Below are 16,169 nucleotides of genomic sequence, written 5' to 3'. Positions count from 1 at the left end.
AACCATATTACCGTAAAACAAAAAATAGATTTTTTCTTTTCTTTTTCCATTTTTCATACATTTTTTAAAAAGCTCCAGAGAGCCACTAGGGCGGCGCTAAAGAGCCGCATGCGGCTCTAGAGCCGCGGGGTTGCCGACCCCTGGGCTATACAAATAAAGTTTGATTGATTGATTGATTGATAGGTTGACTAACCTTAGCGATTGAATAACCTTTTTTTCCGGGGTCCAAATTAATTGGATTGACATGGTTTTCTTTGGGAAACTTTGTTTTTTGTATGATTCGGTTTTCAACGACTACAGTTTGCGTTGTGGCCGCATAAACTTCATAAAGGTGACTATAAAATCAGATGGAAGATGGTTTCACATCTCTGCTCTTTACAGGTGTTTTTTTCAACTAGAAAACATAAAAATCAAATACAAATATTTGTCTACTCTACCGTTTACCTCCTCAGTTGTTTAAAGGCCTACTGAAACCCACTACTACCGACCACGCAGTCTGATAGTTTATATATCAATGATGAAATCTTAACATTGCAACACATGCCAATACGGCCGGGTTAGTTTACTAAAGTGCAATTTTAAATTTCGCGCGGAATATCCTGCTGAAAACGTCTCGGTATGATGACGTCAGCGGGTGACGTCGCGGATTGTAGAGGACATTTTGGGACAGCATGGTGGCCAGCTATTAAGTCGTCTGTTTTCATCGCAAAATTCCACAGTATTCTGGACATCTGTGTTGGTGAATCTTTTGCAATTTGTTCAATGAACAATGGAGACAGCAAAGAAGAAAGCTGTAGGTGGGAAGCGGTGTATTGCGGCCGACTCTAGCAACACAAACACGGCCGGTGTTTCATTGTTTACATTCCCGAAAGATGATGGTCAATCTTTACCATTGGCCTGTGGAGAACTGGGACAACAGAGACTCTTACCAGGAGGACTTTGAGTTGGAAACGCAGACACGGTACCGTGAGTACGCTTCCAAACATTTGATCGCTTGCCCGTACGTGCGTGCCGCTATGTGCATGTCACGTAAATAATTCAATGTATACACCCTGATGATTATCTTGCGTGATGACTGTATTATGATGATAGTATATATGATAGTATATATCTGTATCATGAATCAATTTAAGTGGGCCCCGACTTAAACAAGTTGAAAAACTTATTCGGGTGTTACCATTTAGTGGTCAATTGTACGGAATATGTACTTCACTGTGCAACCTACTAATAAAAGTCTCAAAAAGTCTCACGTATGTAACTTTGGGGACTTTGGGGAAATATATGTGCTGTATGAACTTTGGGGAGGTGAACAGTACTTTGGGCTGTGGGATTGAGTGTGTTGTGCAGGTGTTTGAGTTGTATTGGCGGGTTATATGGACGGGAGGGGGGAGGTGTTTGTTATGCGGGATTAATTTGTGGCATATTAAATATAAGCCTGGTTGTGTTGTGGCTAAGAGTATATATATGTCTTGTGTTTATTTACTGTTTTAGTCATTCCCAGCTGAATATCAGGTCCCACCCGCCTCTCACAGCATCTTCCCTATCTGAATCGCTCCCACTGCCCTCTAGTCCTTCACTCTCTTTCGTCATCCACAAATCATTCATCCTCGCTCAAATTAATGGGGAAATCTTTGCTTTCTCGGTCCAAATCGCTCTCGCTGCTAGTGGCCATGATTGTAAACAATGTGCAAATGTGAGGAGCTCCACAACCTTTGACGTCACGCTACTCGTCTGTTACTTCCGGTACAGGCAAGGCTTTTTTATCAGCGACCAAAAGTTGCGAACTTTATGGTCGATGTTCTCTACAAAATCCTTTCAGCAAAAATATGGCAATATCGCGAAATGATCAAGTATGACACATAGAATGGACCTGCTATCCCCGTTTAAATAAGAAAATCGCATTTCAGTAGGCCTTTAAAGCAGTCATTTTCAACCACTGTGATACAGTCTGGTGTGCCGTGGGAGATGATCGAATTTCACCTATTTGGGTTAAAAATATTTTTTGCGAACCAGTAATTATAGTCTGCAAATGTTGTGTTGTTGTTGAGCGTCGGTGCTGTCTAGAGCTCGGCAGAGTAACCGTGTAATACTCACGCGGCAGCACGACTTTTAACAGGGGCCAGGAAACGTGAGCATATAACCCCAATTCTTCAGAGTTTGCACTGGCTCCCTGTTCATTTTAGAATTGATTTTAAAACCTTGCTGTTTGTTTTTAAAGCTTTACATGGACTGGCACCTCAGTATATCTCGGACCTCATCCAAATTTACACTCCTGCACGCGCTCTGAGGTCCGAGAGCCAGCTCCAGCTCGTGGTGCCCAAGACCAGACTTAAATCCAGGGGAGACAGGGCCTTCTCTGTGGTCGGCCCTAAGCTCTGGAACACTCTGCCCCTCCATGTTCAAACTGCTCCCACAGTGGAGTGTTTTAAGTCTCGTCTTAAGACCCACTTTTATTCTTTGGCTTTTAACACTACGTGAGTTGTGTGGTCCTCTGTCCTCTGTTGTCCTCTGTGTTTTTTTTTTAAATGTTGATTTATATTTACTATTTTAATTGGTTTTACCCTTTAAAATCGTTTTTAATCATATTTATTTTTATATTGTTTTTATATTTATATAATTTTTGTTTTTATTCAGTCATTGGTGGAGCTAAGGATAATATTTGAATATTGTTTTTAATATTGTTGTGCAGCACTTTGGAAACATTTTTGCTGTTTAAATGTGCTATATAAATAAAGTGGATTGGATTGGATTGATTACATATCAGTAGGTGGCGGCCGGTAGCTAATTGCTTTGTAGATGTCGGGAACAACGGGAGGCAGCGTGCAGGTAAAAAGGTGTCTAATGCATAAACCGAAAATAAACAAAAGGTGAGTGCCCCTAAGAAAAGCCATTGAAACTTAGGGAAGGCTATGCAGAACAAAACTAAAACTGAACTGGCTGCAAAGTGAACAAAAACAGAATGCTGGACGACAGCAAAGACTTACTGTGGAGCAAAGACGGCGTCCACCATGTACATCTAAACATGACGTGACGATCAACAATGTCCCCACAAATAAGGATGAAAACAACTGAAATATTCTTGATTGCTAAAACAAAGTAGATGCGGGCAATATCGCTCAAAGGAAGACATGAAACTGCTACAGGAAAATACCAAAAAAAAGAGAAAAAGCCATTAAAATGGGAGCGCAAGACAATAACTAAAACACTACACACAGGAAAAAAGCAAAAAAGTCCAAATAAGTCAGGGGGTGATGTGACAGGTGGTGACAGTACACCTACTTTGAGACAAGAGCTATATTGATGCATGGTTGGTTATGGTTTAAAGTCATACCCAACAATTGCGACAACGACTTTTTACTGTCAACTGAGTTTCATTTTTTAATGATTTCTGCTGGTGGTGTGCCTCCGCATTTTTCCAACGCAAAAAATGTGCCTTGGCTCCAAAAAGGTTGAAAAACACTGCTTTAAAGGACTATTTTTTTGAGCATTTCAGAGTCTTTTGAGTGTGCAGACTTTCAAATCCGCTTCGCCAAAGCACGAGGTGAGCATCTTCTGACAAGGTGCTTTTGTAGAGACAGTAGCTCCCCACATTGACGGAGAAGAAGGAAGCTGGGTCAGCGGGAGACAAAGAAAAGAAAAGAGACCGCAAAACGGGGTTGCTTCTCTGACGGGGGGAAAAAAGGAATCCGCTTACTTTTTGTGAAAAAAACATGAAGAATTAGCCACTGTGGAATATGTGCACTCAATAGCATTTCCACTGGGTAGGTTAGTGGAAGAGGTCATCTCAGTGACATTAAGAAAAATCAATTGCTCTCGGTGGCACACGCTATATAGAGTGGACAGGAGCCACTGCGCCTTGGAGGGCGTGCGGGGGTGTCTGGTACACAGGGTCGATGCCTGGGTGGCACAATGCCCAATGTGTGTCAGCCCCATTAGGAAGGATGGAGAACAGAATCAATTAGCAGGGTGTGGAGAGGATGAGCATCCAAGCAAGCGGAAAAGACAATGCCCCCCCCCCCCACACACTTTAGGATGCCCTCTGCACACCAGTTGCCAGGCAACATGGAGGCAACAAATATCTTAAGGTTTGAGAATGTCACAGAAGAAAAAAAACATCGGAGATAAAACTTGTTGACTTATCGCTGACTCCTTTTTGATGCATTGGTGTCCCCACTGACGAATCCTCAGTTTGAAGTCCTAACTCTAGGGATGTAACGGTGTACCAAATTTGGCCCACGTGCTCTACTTTGGCCACCCATGTTCTGAAAGAATTCTTTAGCATCTCAATATGGCAAAATAGCTCAACACTCATGTTTCAGTAGTTTATAATTCACGACAATTTGCTCTTTGATTTTTCTTAAACTGCCTAACCCAGTGGTTCTTAACCTGGGTTCGATCGAACCCTAGGGGTTCGGTGAGTCGGCCTCAGGGGTTCGGCGGAGGTCAAGACACACCCGACTCATCGTGTAAATAAAAACTTCTCCCTATCGCATACTTGCCAACCTTGAGACCTCCGATTTCGGGAGGTGGGGGGTGGAGGGGCGTGGTCGGGGGTAGGGCGGGGGCGCGGTTAAGAGGGGAGGAGTATATTTACAGCTAGAATTCACCAAGTCAGGTATTTCATATATATATATATATATATATATAAAATAAATACTTGACTTTCAGTGAATTCTAGCTATATATATATATATATATATTTATTTTATCTTATATATATATATATATATATATATATAAACAAAATAAATACTTGAATTTCAGTGTTCATTTATTTACACATATACACACACATAACACTCATCTACTCATTGTTGAGTTAAGGGTTGAATTGTCCATCCTTGTTCTATTCTCTGTCACTATTTTTCTAACCACGCTGAACACCCTCTCTGATGATGCATTGCTGTGTGGCACGCACAAAAGTGCTTTCATCAAATGCGCTAGAGTCTGGAATCTTCCATCTCTCCCTAGCATGGCACAAAACCCGTCAATCTTCGCTTCCTGAGGAAGATCTTCAATGCCAAGCACTTGGTAGTCCACTACTTCTTCCTTCTATCCAGGTCCAATCGCAGCTGCGGCTTGGAGCTTACAAGCGTATTTCTTCATTTTAATCGGCGTCGGCGTCGCCATGGCTGTATCTTCCTTGTTCTTCTGCTTAGTCTCCTTGTTGTGTGCGCAGTTGTGCACTGCACTCTCTAAAAGCCGTAGATGTTATTGTCACATATGCATGTACAGTAGATGGCAGTATTGTCCTGTTTAAGATCGTCACAACATTGCTGTTTACGGCAGACGAACTGCTTTACGGTAGACGAAAACGTGACTGCTGTTGTTGTGTGTTGTTACCGCGCTGGGAGGACGTTAATGAAACTGCCTAACAATAAACCCACATAAGAAACCAAAAACTCGCCCTCGATCATTCTACAGTTATAACGTGATTGGGCAGGCACGCTGTTTATATTGTGGGAATGCGGACGTGAAAACAGGCTGTCGACACGTCACTCAGATCCGCATAGAGCCGGAGGGGGCGTGGCCTCCAGGTCGGCCTGAATTTCGGGAGAAAATTTGTCCCGGGAGGTTTTCGGGAGAGGCGCTGAATTTCGGGAGTCTCCCGGAAAATCCGGGAGGGTTGGCAAGTATGCCCTATCGGCGTATTACGGATACGGCAACAGCAGAAGTCAGACTGATTTGCAGGTGTGTAATTTGTTGTGAGTTTATGCACTGTGTTGGTTTTGTTGTTTGAACAAGGTGATGTTCATGCACGGTTCATTTTGTGCACCAGTAAAAAAAAATGGTAACACTTTAGTATGGGATTCACCATTAATTAGTTGCTTATTAACATGCAAATTAGTAACATATTGGCTCTTAACTAGTCATTATTAAGTACTTATTAAGCCTTATTCGGCATGGCCTTATTATAACCCTAACCCTCTAACCCTCACTCTAACCCTAACCAAATAACTCTAAATTAAGTCTTTGTTACTTAGAATATGTTCCCCATACTAAAGTGTTACCAAAAACATACAACTTTGTCTTGAATTTGAAAAAGAACAACATTTTATTTTTCACTAAAGAAGGTTTCGGTGAATGCGCATATGAAACTTGTGGGGTTTGGTACCTCCAACAAGGTTAAGAACCACTGGCCTAACTAATTCATTTTCTCAAACACTTTCCCAATGTGTATACATTTAAAATGATCCTTAGAGCTTCACGGAGTTCCTATTATATTACTGTTTCAATTCTTCAAAGTATCAGACCAAATCCAATGAGCATTGTCAAATAATGCTACCTGAAAGAAACTGCTGCTGTCAGTCATGACAAGTAACCAGAAGTTAATCATGCTTTGCCTTTTCAAACACAATCTAGAACAGAGGTGTCAAACTCAAATACAGAGTGGGCCAAAATTTCAAACTGAACAAAGCCGCATCGAGTCGTATCGCATCGAATCGTAATGTTTTGAAAAGTATTGTCACAGAATCGTATCGTAACCAATGTATCTAGATCAGGGGTGTCAAACTCAAATACAGAGTGGGCCAAAATTTCAAACTGAACAAAGCCACGGGCCAAGATTGAACAAATTAACCTTTTAATAGGGACCCAAACAAGTTTTGCATTGAATATTGAACAAGCAAGGCTTATATAACTTTATAGTGACATGCAAAATCGAGTTTCAAATAATAATAATAATAGTAATTAAAAAATATCAATGGCACATCAAATTAAATTTAAATAAAAATTGAATGCCTCTTTTTTATTTGCAGCCTTCTGAGGTAAATATCAAAATAAACTTTTTCCACAGGCTAATAATACATTTGAAAATAAAATAACAATAATGAATGAATCAAACATTCAAGCCTTGAAGTAGCAAGAGAAAGTGCATGAATAAAACGTTAATTATTGCTCAGTTTGCTACACTGATTTGCTTTAACACTGAATATGGAACAAGCAATGCTTATATAACTTAATAGTGCAAAATCAACTTTCAAAAAACAAACCAAAAAACATCAATGGTATATTAAATAAAAAAATAAAAAAAAATGTAATGCCTCTTTTCTATTTGCAGCCTTCTGAGGTAAATATCAACATTAACTTGGTGGGCGGGGGCGGGGTTTGGTGGTAGCTGGGGGTGTATATTGTAGCGTCCCGGAAGAGTTTGCGCTGCAAGGGGTTCTGGGTATTTGTACTGTTGTGTTTATGTTGTGTTATGGTGCGGATGTTCTCCCGAAATGTGTTTGTCATTCTTGTTTGGTGTGGGTTCACAGTTTGGCGCATATTTGTAACAGTGTTAAAGTTGTTTATACGGCCACCCTTGTAGTGGATTGTCCGAAGCTTAAACAGCAACAAAAGTGAGTTTAGTACAAAAAGGTTTATTTACCCAAAGTCAAAAAGTACAAAGTTGGATTGAGTTGCCCGTGCAGACTGACAACCGTCCCTTGTCTCTTGGCCATTTTATCTGTTTCCTTCATGCGTCAAGGTCCTGTTTGTTCTGCAACATCCTTGAATCCCTTAGTCATGATAGACAATCAACACATTTTGTAGAATGGTCAGAGCGACTCCATATTCATCTTTTACCTACATCTGGTCCTCCAATGGTTTAGAATAGAAAAGAATGAAACGAGCAGACATTCTTGACAGACACGAAATATAGTTCAAAAGTCAGAAATTCCACTACAACCTCAGTGTTACATGTATGGCTGTTGATCAAGTATGCTTGCATTCACTTATGTGTGTGTAGAACCTGCATGTGATATGTGGCTGGGCCGGCATGCTGTTTGTATGGAGGAAAAGCTGACGTGACGACAGGTTGTAGAGGACGTTGAAGGCAGTGCCTTTACGGCACGCCCCCAATAATGTTGACCGGGAGAAATTCGGGAGAATGGTTGCCCCGGGAGATTTTCGGGAGGGGCACTGAAATTCGGGAGTCTCCCGGGAAAATCGGGAGGGTTGGCAAGCATGAGTATTAGCGGTAAATGCGGTGTATAATACCGCTGTATAATACCGGCGGGCCAGCTGTAATGTTAATTTTATATTGCCTCAAGGGCCAAATGAAATTAGACCACGGGCCAAATTTGGTCCGCGGTCCAGAGTTTGACACCCATGATCTAGAACCTTCAGCACATATTATTGAAAGAGGTAGTTGACTCTAAGGCAGGGATGTCAAACATGCGGCCCGAACAGGTTCAATTCTTCCCGCGAGATGAGTTTGCTCAGTGTAAAATTTAGCTGGATTTTTAAATGAAAGAAACCACTGTTCCAAATGTGTCCACTGAATGTTGCAATAGCAAAAGTATATTTACAGCTAGAATTCACCATGTCAAGTATTTCATATGTATATATATATATATATATATATATAAAAAATAAAAAATAAAAAAAAATAAAAAAAATAAAAAAAAAAATATATATATATATATATATATATATATATATATATATATATACATACATATATATATATATATATATATATATATATATATATATATATATATATATATATATATATATATATATATATATAAGAAATACTTGACTTTCAGTGAATTCTAGCTATATATATATACAATTATTTTATCATATATATATATATATATATATATATATATATATATATATATATATATATATATATATATATATATATATATATATATATATATATATGTATGTGTGGGGAAAAAAAATCACAAGACTATTTCATCTCTACAGGCCTGTTTCATGAGGGGGGTACCCTCAATCGTCAGGAGATTTTAATGGGAGCATTATATATATATAAAAGAAATACTTGAATTTCAGTGTTCATTTATTTACACATATACACACACAATTAACACTCATCTACTCATTGTTGAGTTAAGGGTTGAATTGTCCATCCTTGTTCTATTCTCTGTCACTATTTTTCTAACCATGCTGAACACCTTTTTGCAGGTACCCAGAAAGGTTTCGAGTACCACCAAAAAAACTGAATCTCTGAAGACAGTATAAAAATCTGTGTTAAAGGTGTACAAATACTGTTTGTATAATAAGCATGTTATTGTTTACAAATGAGGGTTAAGAGTTCAGTACTAAAAAAAAAAAAAAGAATGTGGCTTAAGTACAGTTTTTTAATTGAGCTGCTGCATTTTTTGGTTGGGTTGTTTATTTATTTTGAGGAACTTCTCCATTTCTAAAAGGGGAGGAATGTAATAGAGTGATCTATGTTTGTCTGTTGCCATCTCCTGGTTAATGTTGGCTATAGCGTACTGGGGTTACTTTTTGGTTGGCCAACGATTTACGTGGTGTTGCGCACCTGACGTCAAGTGTGTGAGTCTGTTCTGAAGTCTACAGTAAAGAGACGTACTTCATCACCTCGCCTGGTTATTGCCTCCAACTCAATATATTACAACAACATTGCTGTTTACGGCAGACAAACTGCTTTACGGTAGAATAAAACATGACTGCTGTTGTTTTGTGTTGTTACCGCGCTGGGAGGACGTTAATGAAACTGGCTAACAATAAACCCACATAAGAAACCAAGAACTCGCCCTCGATCATTCTACAGTTATAACGTGTTGTGGGAAAGCGGACGTGAATACAGGCTGTTGACACGTCACTCAGGTCCGCATGGAGCTGGAGGGGGCGTGGCTTCCAGCTCCGCTTGAATTTCGGGAGATTTTCGGGAGAAAATTTGTCCCGGGAGGTTTTCGGGAGAGGCGCTGAATTTCAGGAGTCTCCCGGAAAATCCGGGAGGGTTGGCAAGTATGAGCCCAGATGGGCTGTGACTTAAAGTTGAATTGCTTTGTAGATACACTGAGATTACGTCTAAATTGATTGTGTTCTTTGTGGTGTTTTTGAAACGTCACCAATTTTTTTCCTCAGAATTTTCAACTAACTTGAAGTGTTTTGTCAAGAGGATTATTTGCCATATGTACATTTTCAGTATGTGCTAGTTCTATTTTGGGTCGAAGTAAAACAAAGAAAACAATCTGAAGTTGTTGTAGTCACATTTTTAAGTTATTATGCAGTGATTTTACCCGTCTGGAAAACAATCTGAAGTTGTAGTCATATTTTTAAGTTATTATGCCATGATTTTACCCGTCCGGCCCACGTGGGAATAGTATTTCCTTAGAGTCTAAGGAAATACTGGAGTCTGTGAGCATATTTCTATGTACAGTAAATGGAAAAAAATCCGAAATAAAGTCACGTCTTCCGCACCAAACACTTGTTTTTGAAAGTCATAAAAAAATTGACGCTGTCTCATCATTGCATTCTGAAAGTAAAACTGACATGACATTAAATCTGGACAACTAAATCGTTTTGTGGGCCACATTTCCAAAAAGCCAAGGAAACTTTGGTTCAAGTTCTTCTATACCAGTGTTTTTCAACCACTGTGCCGTGGCACACTAGTGTGCCGTGAGATACAGTCTGGTGTGCCGTGGGAGATTATCTATTTTCACATATTTGGGTAAACATTTTTTTTTGCAAACCAGTAATTATAGTCTGCAAATGATGTGTTGTTGTTGAGTGTCGGTGCTGTCTAGAGCTCGGCAGAGTAACCGTGTAATACTCTTCCATATCAGTAGGTGGCAGGCGGTAGCTAATTGCTTTGTAGGTAAAAAGGTGACTTATGCTTAAACCAAAAATAAACAAAAGGTGAGTGCCCTTAAGAAAAGGCACTGAAGCTTAGGGAAGGCTATGCAGAACGAAACTAAAACTGAACTGGCTACAAAGTAAACAAAAACAGAATGCTGGACGACAGCAAAAACTTACTGTGGGAAAAAAAAAAAGAGGCCGTCCACAATGTACATCCGAACATGACATGACAATCAACAATGTCCCCACAAAGAAGGATAAAAACCACTGAAATATTCTTGATTGCTAAAACAAAGTAGATGCGGGAAATATAAGACATGAAACTGCTACAGGAAAGTACCAAAAAAAAGAGAAAAAGCCACCAAAATAGGAGCGCAAGACAAGAAGTAAAACACTACACACAGGAAAACAGCAACAAACTCCAAATACGTCATGGTGTGATGTGACAGGTGGTGACAGTACACCTACTTTGAGACAAGAGCTATATTGATGCATGGTTGGTTATGGTTTAAAGTCATATCCAACAATTGCGACAACGACTTTTAACTGTCAACTGAGTTTATGATTTCTGCTGGTGGTGTGCCTCCGCATTTTTTCAACGCTAAAAATGTGCCTTGGCTCAAAAAAGGTTGAAAAACACTGCTCCATACAACAGGAGGACTTTAGTATTTTTGGGAATTTGCTGCAAAATGTGAGTCTCTCCAAAGTTTTGAACCGAACTCGGGAGCCAATATAGCGTCAATCCCAGATTTGGCCTACGGGCCACCAGTTGAATAACACTGTGGAACTCACCTGACAATCTGATGCACGAAGTGGTCCGGGTCCTGTGCGGAAAACACAGCAAGGGTGGTCCCTGCCGGAACACCTTCCTCGAAGCGGATCGTCTTAGGGTTGACGGGAAAGACAGGGGGCTCATTCACATCCTGAACCGAGATGGTGACCCCAGCTGTGGACTGAAGTGACGACTGGATGCCGCTGGCCAGGTGGGCTTGGTTGGACACAACCACTGTCAGCATGAAGGCCCGGTTCATCTCAAAGTCCACGGGCTAGGGAGGAAGAGTTCATATAAGGACACCACTTTGTCAAGGTACTGTACTTAAATCCCGATGCCATCTCAATGCTCACCTTTATTACAGTCAGCATGCCCTCATTAGTGACAGGATTGGTACGGATGGTGAAATGTCCGGAGGGGTCTCCACTGACGATTCGGTACACCGCGTTCCAGTTGGGACTGTGGGGCTGATCTCTGTCCACCACTGTCAGGTTGGCCACCACGACGTTCACCTTGTTCTCCGGTACCTCCCCAGAAAACTAAACAAACAAGCCAAATATCAAAAATTTATTTTGAAATCAAGTGACGGACATTCAGTGGCCTGTTTTTGTGCACGTCAATAATTAAGAATGGGAACCGTTCACATTTGAAGCGATACGGTACCAATCCCTGGGTTCTGGGAATTGATACTGGTACTCAACGGTACCAATTTCCGGTACTTTTTGTATATTGATAAAATGTTAGTTTTTTGAAAATAAAATTGTATTTCTTCATGTAACATTTAAAAATGAGCTAAATATAGCGGTGTTATATCTTGTTTTCTTAATCATTTGCAATGCAGGCATTCCTGTAAAGGCTATCTAGCTGAATGTGTTATGTTCAGTGTTTCTTTTAAATTAAAAAAAAAAAAAGTATGCCATTATAGATAATTGTTACTTTGCCAAAAAATAAGTTATTACTCGGGAAAGTGATTATTGCATTCTAAAAACCCCCCACAAACTTTACATGAGATGTTTCATGAAAGCAGAGTGTGTGTGTGTGTGTGTGTGTGCCTTTAAAAGGCGGTTGCTGTTGCCAAGTGATTTGTGACGTCAGCAAGAGAGCCAGAAAGAGTAGCATTTGTCAGCTCTTGCAGGACGGGCAGCTTTGTTGAATCTTTTCACTAGATTGTGTTACCTTAAAAGAGAGACTAAACATGCTTTTGTGGCTGTAGTCTTCTTGTCCATAAACAGTGCAAGCTTGTCACTTCAACCATTGATTGAGTGTTCATTATTCCCACATAGTAGTAGTAGTAGTAGTAGTAGTATTGTGTGTATGAGTGCGTGTACGTATATGTTTGCTGTGTGTTGTTGCCTCCTATTAGATGCAGTATCAAGTTAATTTTAGTGTGGTGCTGGTTGTTGCTTTCACTAGTAAAAATATATTTCCTGCATTGAACTTGCTGTGCTTCTGACATTGTCAATTTGACATGAAACCACATCAAAAAAAGCTCACCACGTTACATCAAATATATCGTAACGGCGTTGTAACGTACATAGACGTAATGAAATTACTCTTTTACTAGTAAAAGTAAAATTGTTATTAACTATTTGAACACTGGTTACGTTGCGCCTTACAAAGTATTTATACTGTAAGTATTGTGCCTATTACGCATCAGCTGTTGGATTGTAACATTCATCTTAGTTGCAGTTTTCATTACTAAATTTGGAGGAGTTGAAGTCACCATCTAAAATCGTTAATGCTAATAGTAGCCTGTCTATGGCAAATCCAATGTAAATTAGCATCAAGCTAGCGCATTTTGGAAGAGTGGAGCCTTACTTTTACGTTCGAACGTTTTTTTTACCGATCATACTTGCTGGGGATTTAGGCTTTGCTTGCCCTTAGTGCTGCTTGAGTGATTGTTTCCTTGAGCAAAGTCTGCAACCGGATGTGACAAGTTTGCAACCGGACATGATGTCACGTGCAACAAAGGTACCGAATAATTTTATTTTACGCAGTGGTGGGCCGTCAGGGCCAGCAATGCCTTCTCTGCTGGCCTAACATAACCAGAAATCATGATCATAATTAAATATAAAAGTACTTTTTTATTTACTTTCCCTAAATATCTGAAAGTATTTATATTCTCATGTCATATTATGCTCTTTCCAGTGCTGTTATTTTTAGGTTAGAGTTGGTATCCAATCAGAATTCAGCCAGCTTTTGTTGCCATGCTGTACCAAATCTGCCCGGGCCCTTCAGAATCAACAATGCAGGCGTAAGTCAACGGACACATACGACAGTTGCCATAGCCAATCATATCACAAGTTGTTGTCAGGAAGGCCTTCTAGCTGGCCTTGCGCTGTGATTGGATACTCACTTGGGAGTCCCAAGTGAGTATCCAATCACAAGTTGCGAAAACAGGAAGTGGCACCGGAGCCGTACGAGCCATAGAAAGCCACAGAAAACTCACCGGTACTCACAAAGAAGGAGAGCAAAATGTTGATTAGGTGGCAGATGCATATTTGCAAGGCCATTTTCAAGTAGGATACTTAAGAGAAACTACATCTTGTGAGACGAGGTCGGCCGACACCGGAAGACACACGCCTCAACCGACTATGGCCAACTACCGACTACCACTGGCTTATACGGCGTCGAATGGGTACTAAAAATTGTGAGTTCAAATAATTTATTTCTTAATTTTTTCATGTTTCATTTGTTTTATACCATTCTTTTAATTTTTTTTGTGTGTCCTGTCCAGTTTCTCAGGCAAATCATATAGTTGATGTAGATGCCCATGTCGGCTGTTCAGATTTACTTTACAAAAGAGAAGTGTAGGATACTTCTCTTGTTGCCTTGTTTGTATTTGACTTTATTAAATGTATGTATATTATCATTTAGTGCAGCCGGGCCGGAGCAGGAGGGGATAGAAAGAGAAAAAAAAAGAAGACAGAGGGGGAAATTGTGGGGACAAGAGTGGGATTAGACAGAGAGACAAAAACAACAACAGCAAACAACAACAACAATAGAGCAACATCAGCAAATATGACATGTACAAATATGATGGTAAAAGTAATAGCAAATAAGCAGTTAGCGAAAAATAAAAAATAATACAGAAATGACAATGAGCATTATTACACTACAAATGGATCAATACAAATACCAATAGAAATAGCGCTATTGATAATGAACAATACCAATAATTTACCTTTATTATCAACAATACAGTTGTTTAAATGCAACAATACATATACGTAATGATAACTTGAGATACGAAATTTAATTTTGACAGTACCACGTACGATATGTTTTAATTGCTTCTGCGGGTTTATTGAATGTTAAATGCGCCGAAAAATAGGCGGATTTGTACACTGTGCAGTGGGCAAGTGTCTTTCTGTATAGTATCTCCAGCCGTGTCCATGTGGTGACATCAATTATGGTACCGTATTTTCCGCACTGTAAGGCGCACCTAAAAACCTCCAAATTTGTCAAAAGCTGACAGTGCCACTTATAATCCGGTGCGCCTTATATATGGACAAATATTGAGCCACAACAAACTTTATTTTCATAAAGTTTAGGTCTCGCAACTATGGTAAACAGCCGCCATCTTTTTTTTTTTAAGCAGCTGCCCCGTAGAAGAAGAAGAAGCGCGTGGTGCATGCTGGGATATATGACGTTTCATTTTCATTTGTGTGTTTATGTAAAGACCCCAACATGGCTCCTATTAAGTGTGTTGTCTGTCTAATTATAAATAATGCAGACGAGGCGTGTTGGCTGAGTTCTCAACGTTTACTCACAGCGTGCTCATAACCACATTCTAACTGCCGGCATGGCGACATACAAGAACGCTTCTCAGGGCTACCGCGCATGCTCGTCACTACCGTTGCATGCTGGGTAGTGTAGTTGTTATATTCTCTAGCCCAGGGGTCGGCAACCCAAAATGTTGAAAGAGCCATATTGGACCAAAAATACAAAACACTAATCAGTCTGGAGCCGCAAAAAAATAAAAGCCATATTACATACAGATAGTGTGTCATGAGATATAAATTGAATTAAGAGGACTTAAAGGAAACTAAATGAGCTCAAATATAGCTACAAATGAGGCATAATGATGCAATATGTACTTATAGCTAGCCTAAATAGCATGTTAGCATCGATTAGCTTGCAGTCATGCAGTGACCAAATATGCCCGATTAGCACTCCACACAAGTCAATAACATCAACAAAACTCACCTTTGTGCATTCATGCACAACGTTAAAAGGTTGACAAAATGAGACAGAAAAAGAAGTGGCATAAAACATGTCCTAGAAGGTCGGAGAAAGTTATATAAGTAAACAAACTACGGTGAGTTCAAGGACCGCCAAAATTAGTAGGACAAAACGGCGCTCGCCAAATACTTGAATCAGTGAAGCATGTTTAATATAAACAGTGTGATTTATAACAATTAGGGAGGTTTGTGTCATGTTTGTCCTCCTACAGAAACCATATTAAAACAAAAAATATATTTTTTCCCCCTCATCTTTTTCCATCCATCCATCCATCCATTTTCTACCGCTTATTCCCTTTGGGGTCGCGGGGGGCGCTGGAGCCTATCTCAGCTCCAATCGGGCGGAAGGCGGGGTACACCCTGGACAAGTCGCCACCTCATCGCAGGGCCAACACAGATAGACAGACAACATTCACACTCACATTCACACACTAGGGCCAATTTAGTGTTGCCAATCAACTTATCCCCAGGTGCATGTCTTTGGAAGTGGGAGGAAGCCGGAGTACCCGGAGGGAACCCACGCAGTCACGGGGAGAACATGCAAACTCCACACAGAAAGATCCCGAGCCCGGGATTGAACCCAA

The 16,169-nt window shown here is 40.1% G+C and overlaps 1 protein-coding gene across 3 annotated transcripts in view; it reads right to left on the bottom strand.

Annotated features, from left to right (window-relative positions):
* The window catches only part of cdh4 (cadherin 4, type 1, R-cadherin (retinal)), a 651,213-nt gene that overhangs the window by 38,077 nt on the left and 596,967 nt on the right, over positions 1 to 16,169 (bottom strand). For all 3 annotated transcript variants that reach the window (XM_061923832.2, XM_061923834.2, XM_061923835.2), the window contains 2 exons: positions 11,695 to 11,880; positions 11,362 to 11,615 (listed from right to left, as the gene is read on the bottom strand). In XM_061923832.2, the coding sequence (XP_061779816.2) occupies positions 11,362 to 11,615; positions 11,695 to 11,880 (440 nt within the window). The remainder of the gene's footprint in view (positions 1 to 11,361; positions 11,616 to 11,694; positions 11,881 to 16,169) is intronic.

The sequence above is a fragment of the Nerophis lumbriciformis genome, linkage group LG28, assembly GCF_033978685.3.
Source record: "Nerophis lumbriciformis linkage group LG28, RoL_Nlum_v2.1, whole genome shotgun sequence".
Taxonomy (NCBI): Eukaryota; Metazoa; Chordata; class Actinopteri; order Syngnathiformes; family Syngnathidae; genus Nerophis; species Nerophis lumbriciformis.
The sequence above is the reverse complement of the archived record's forward strand: the minus strand, read 5'-3'. Positions and strand labels throughout refer to the sequence as shown.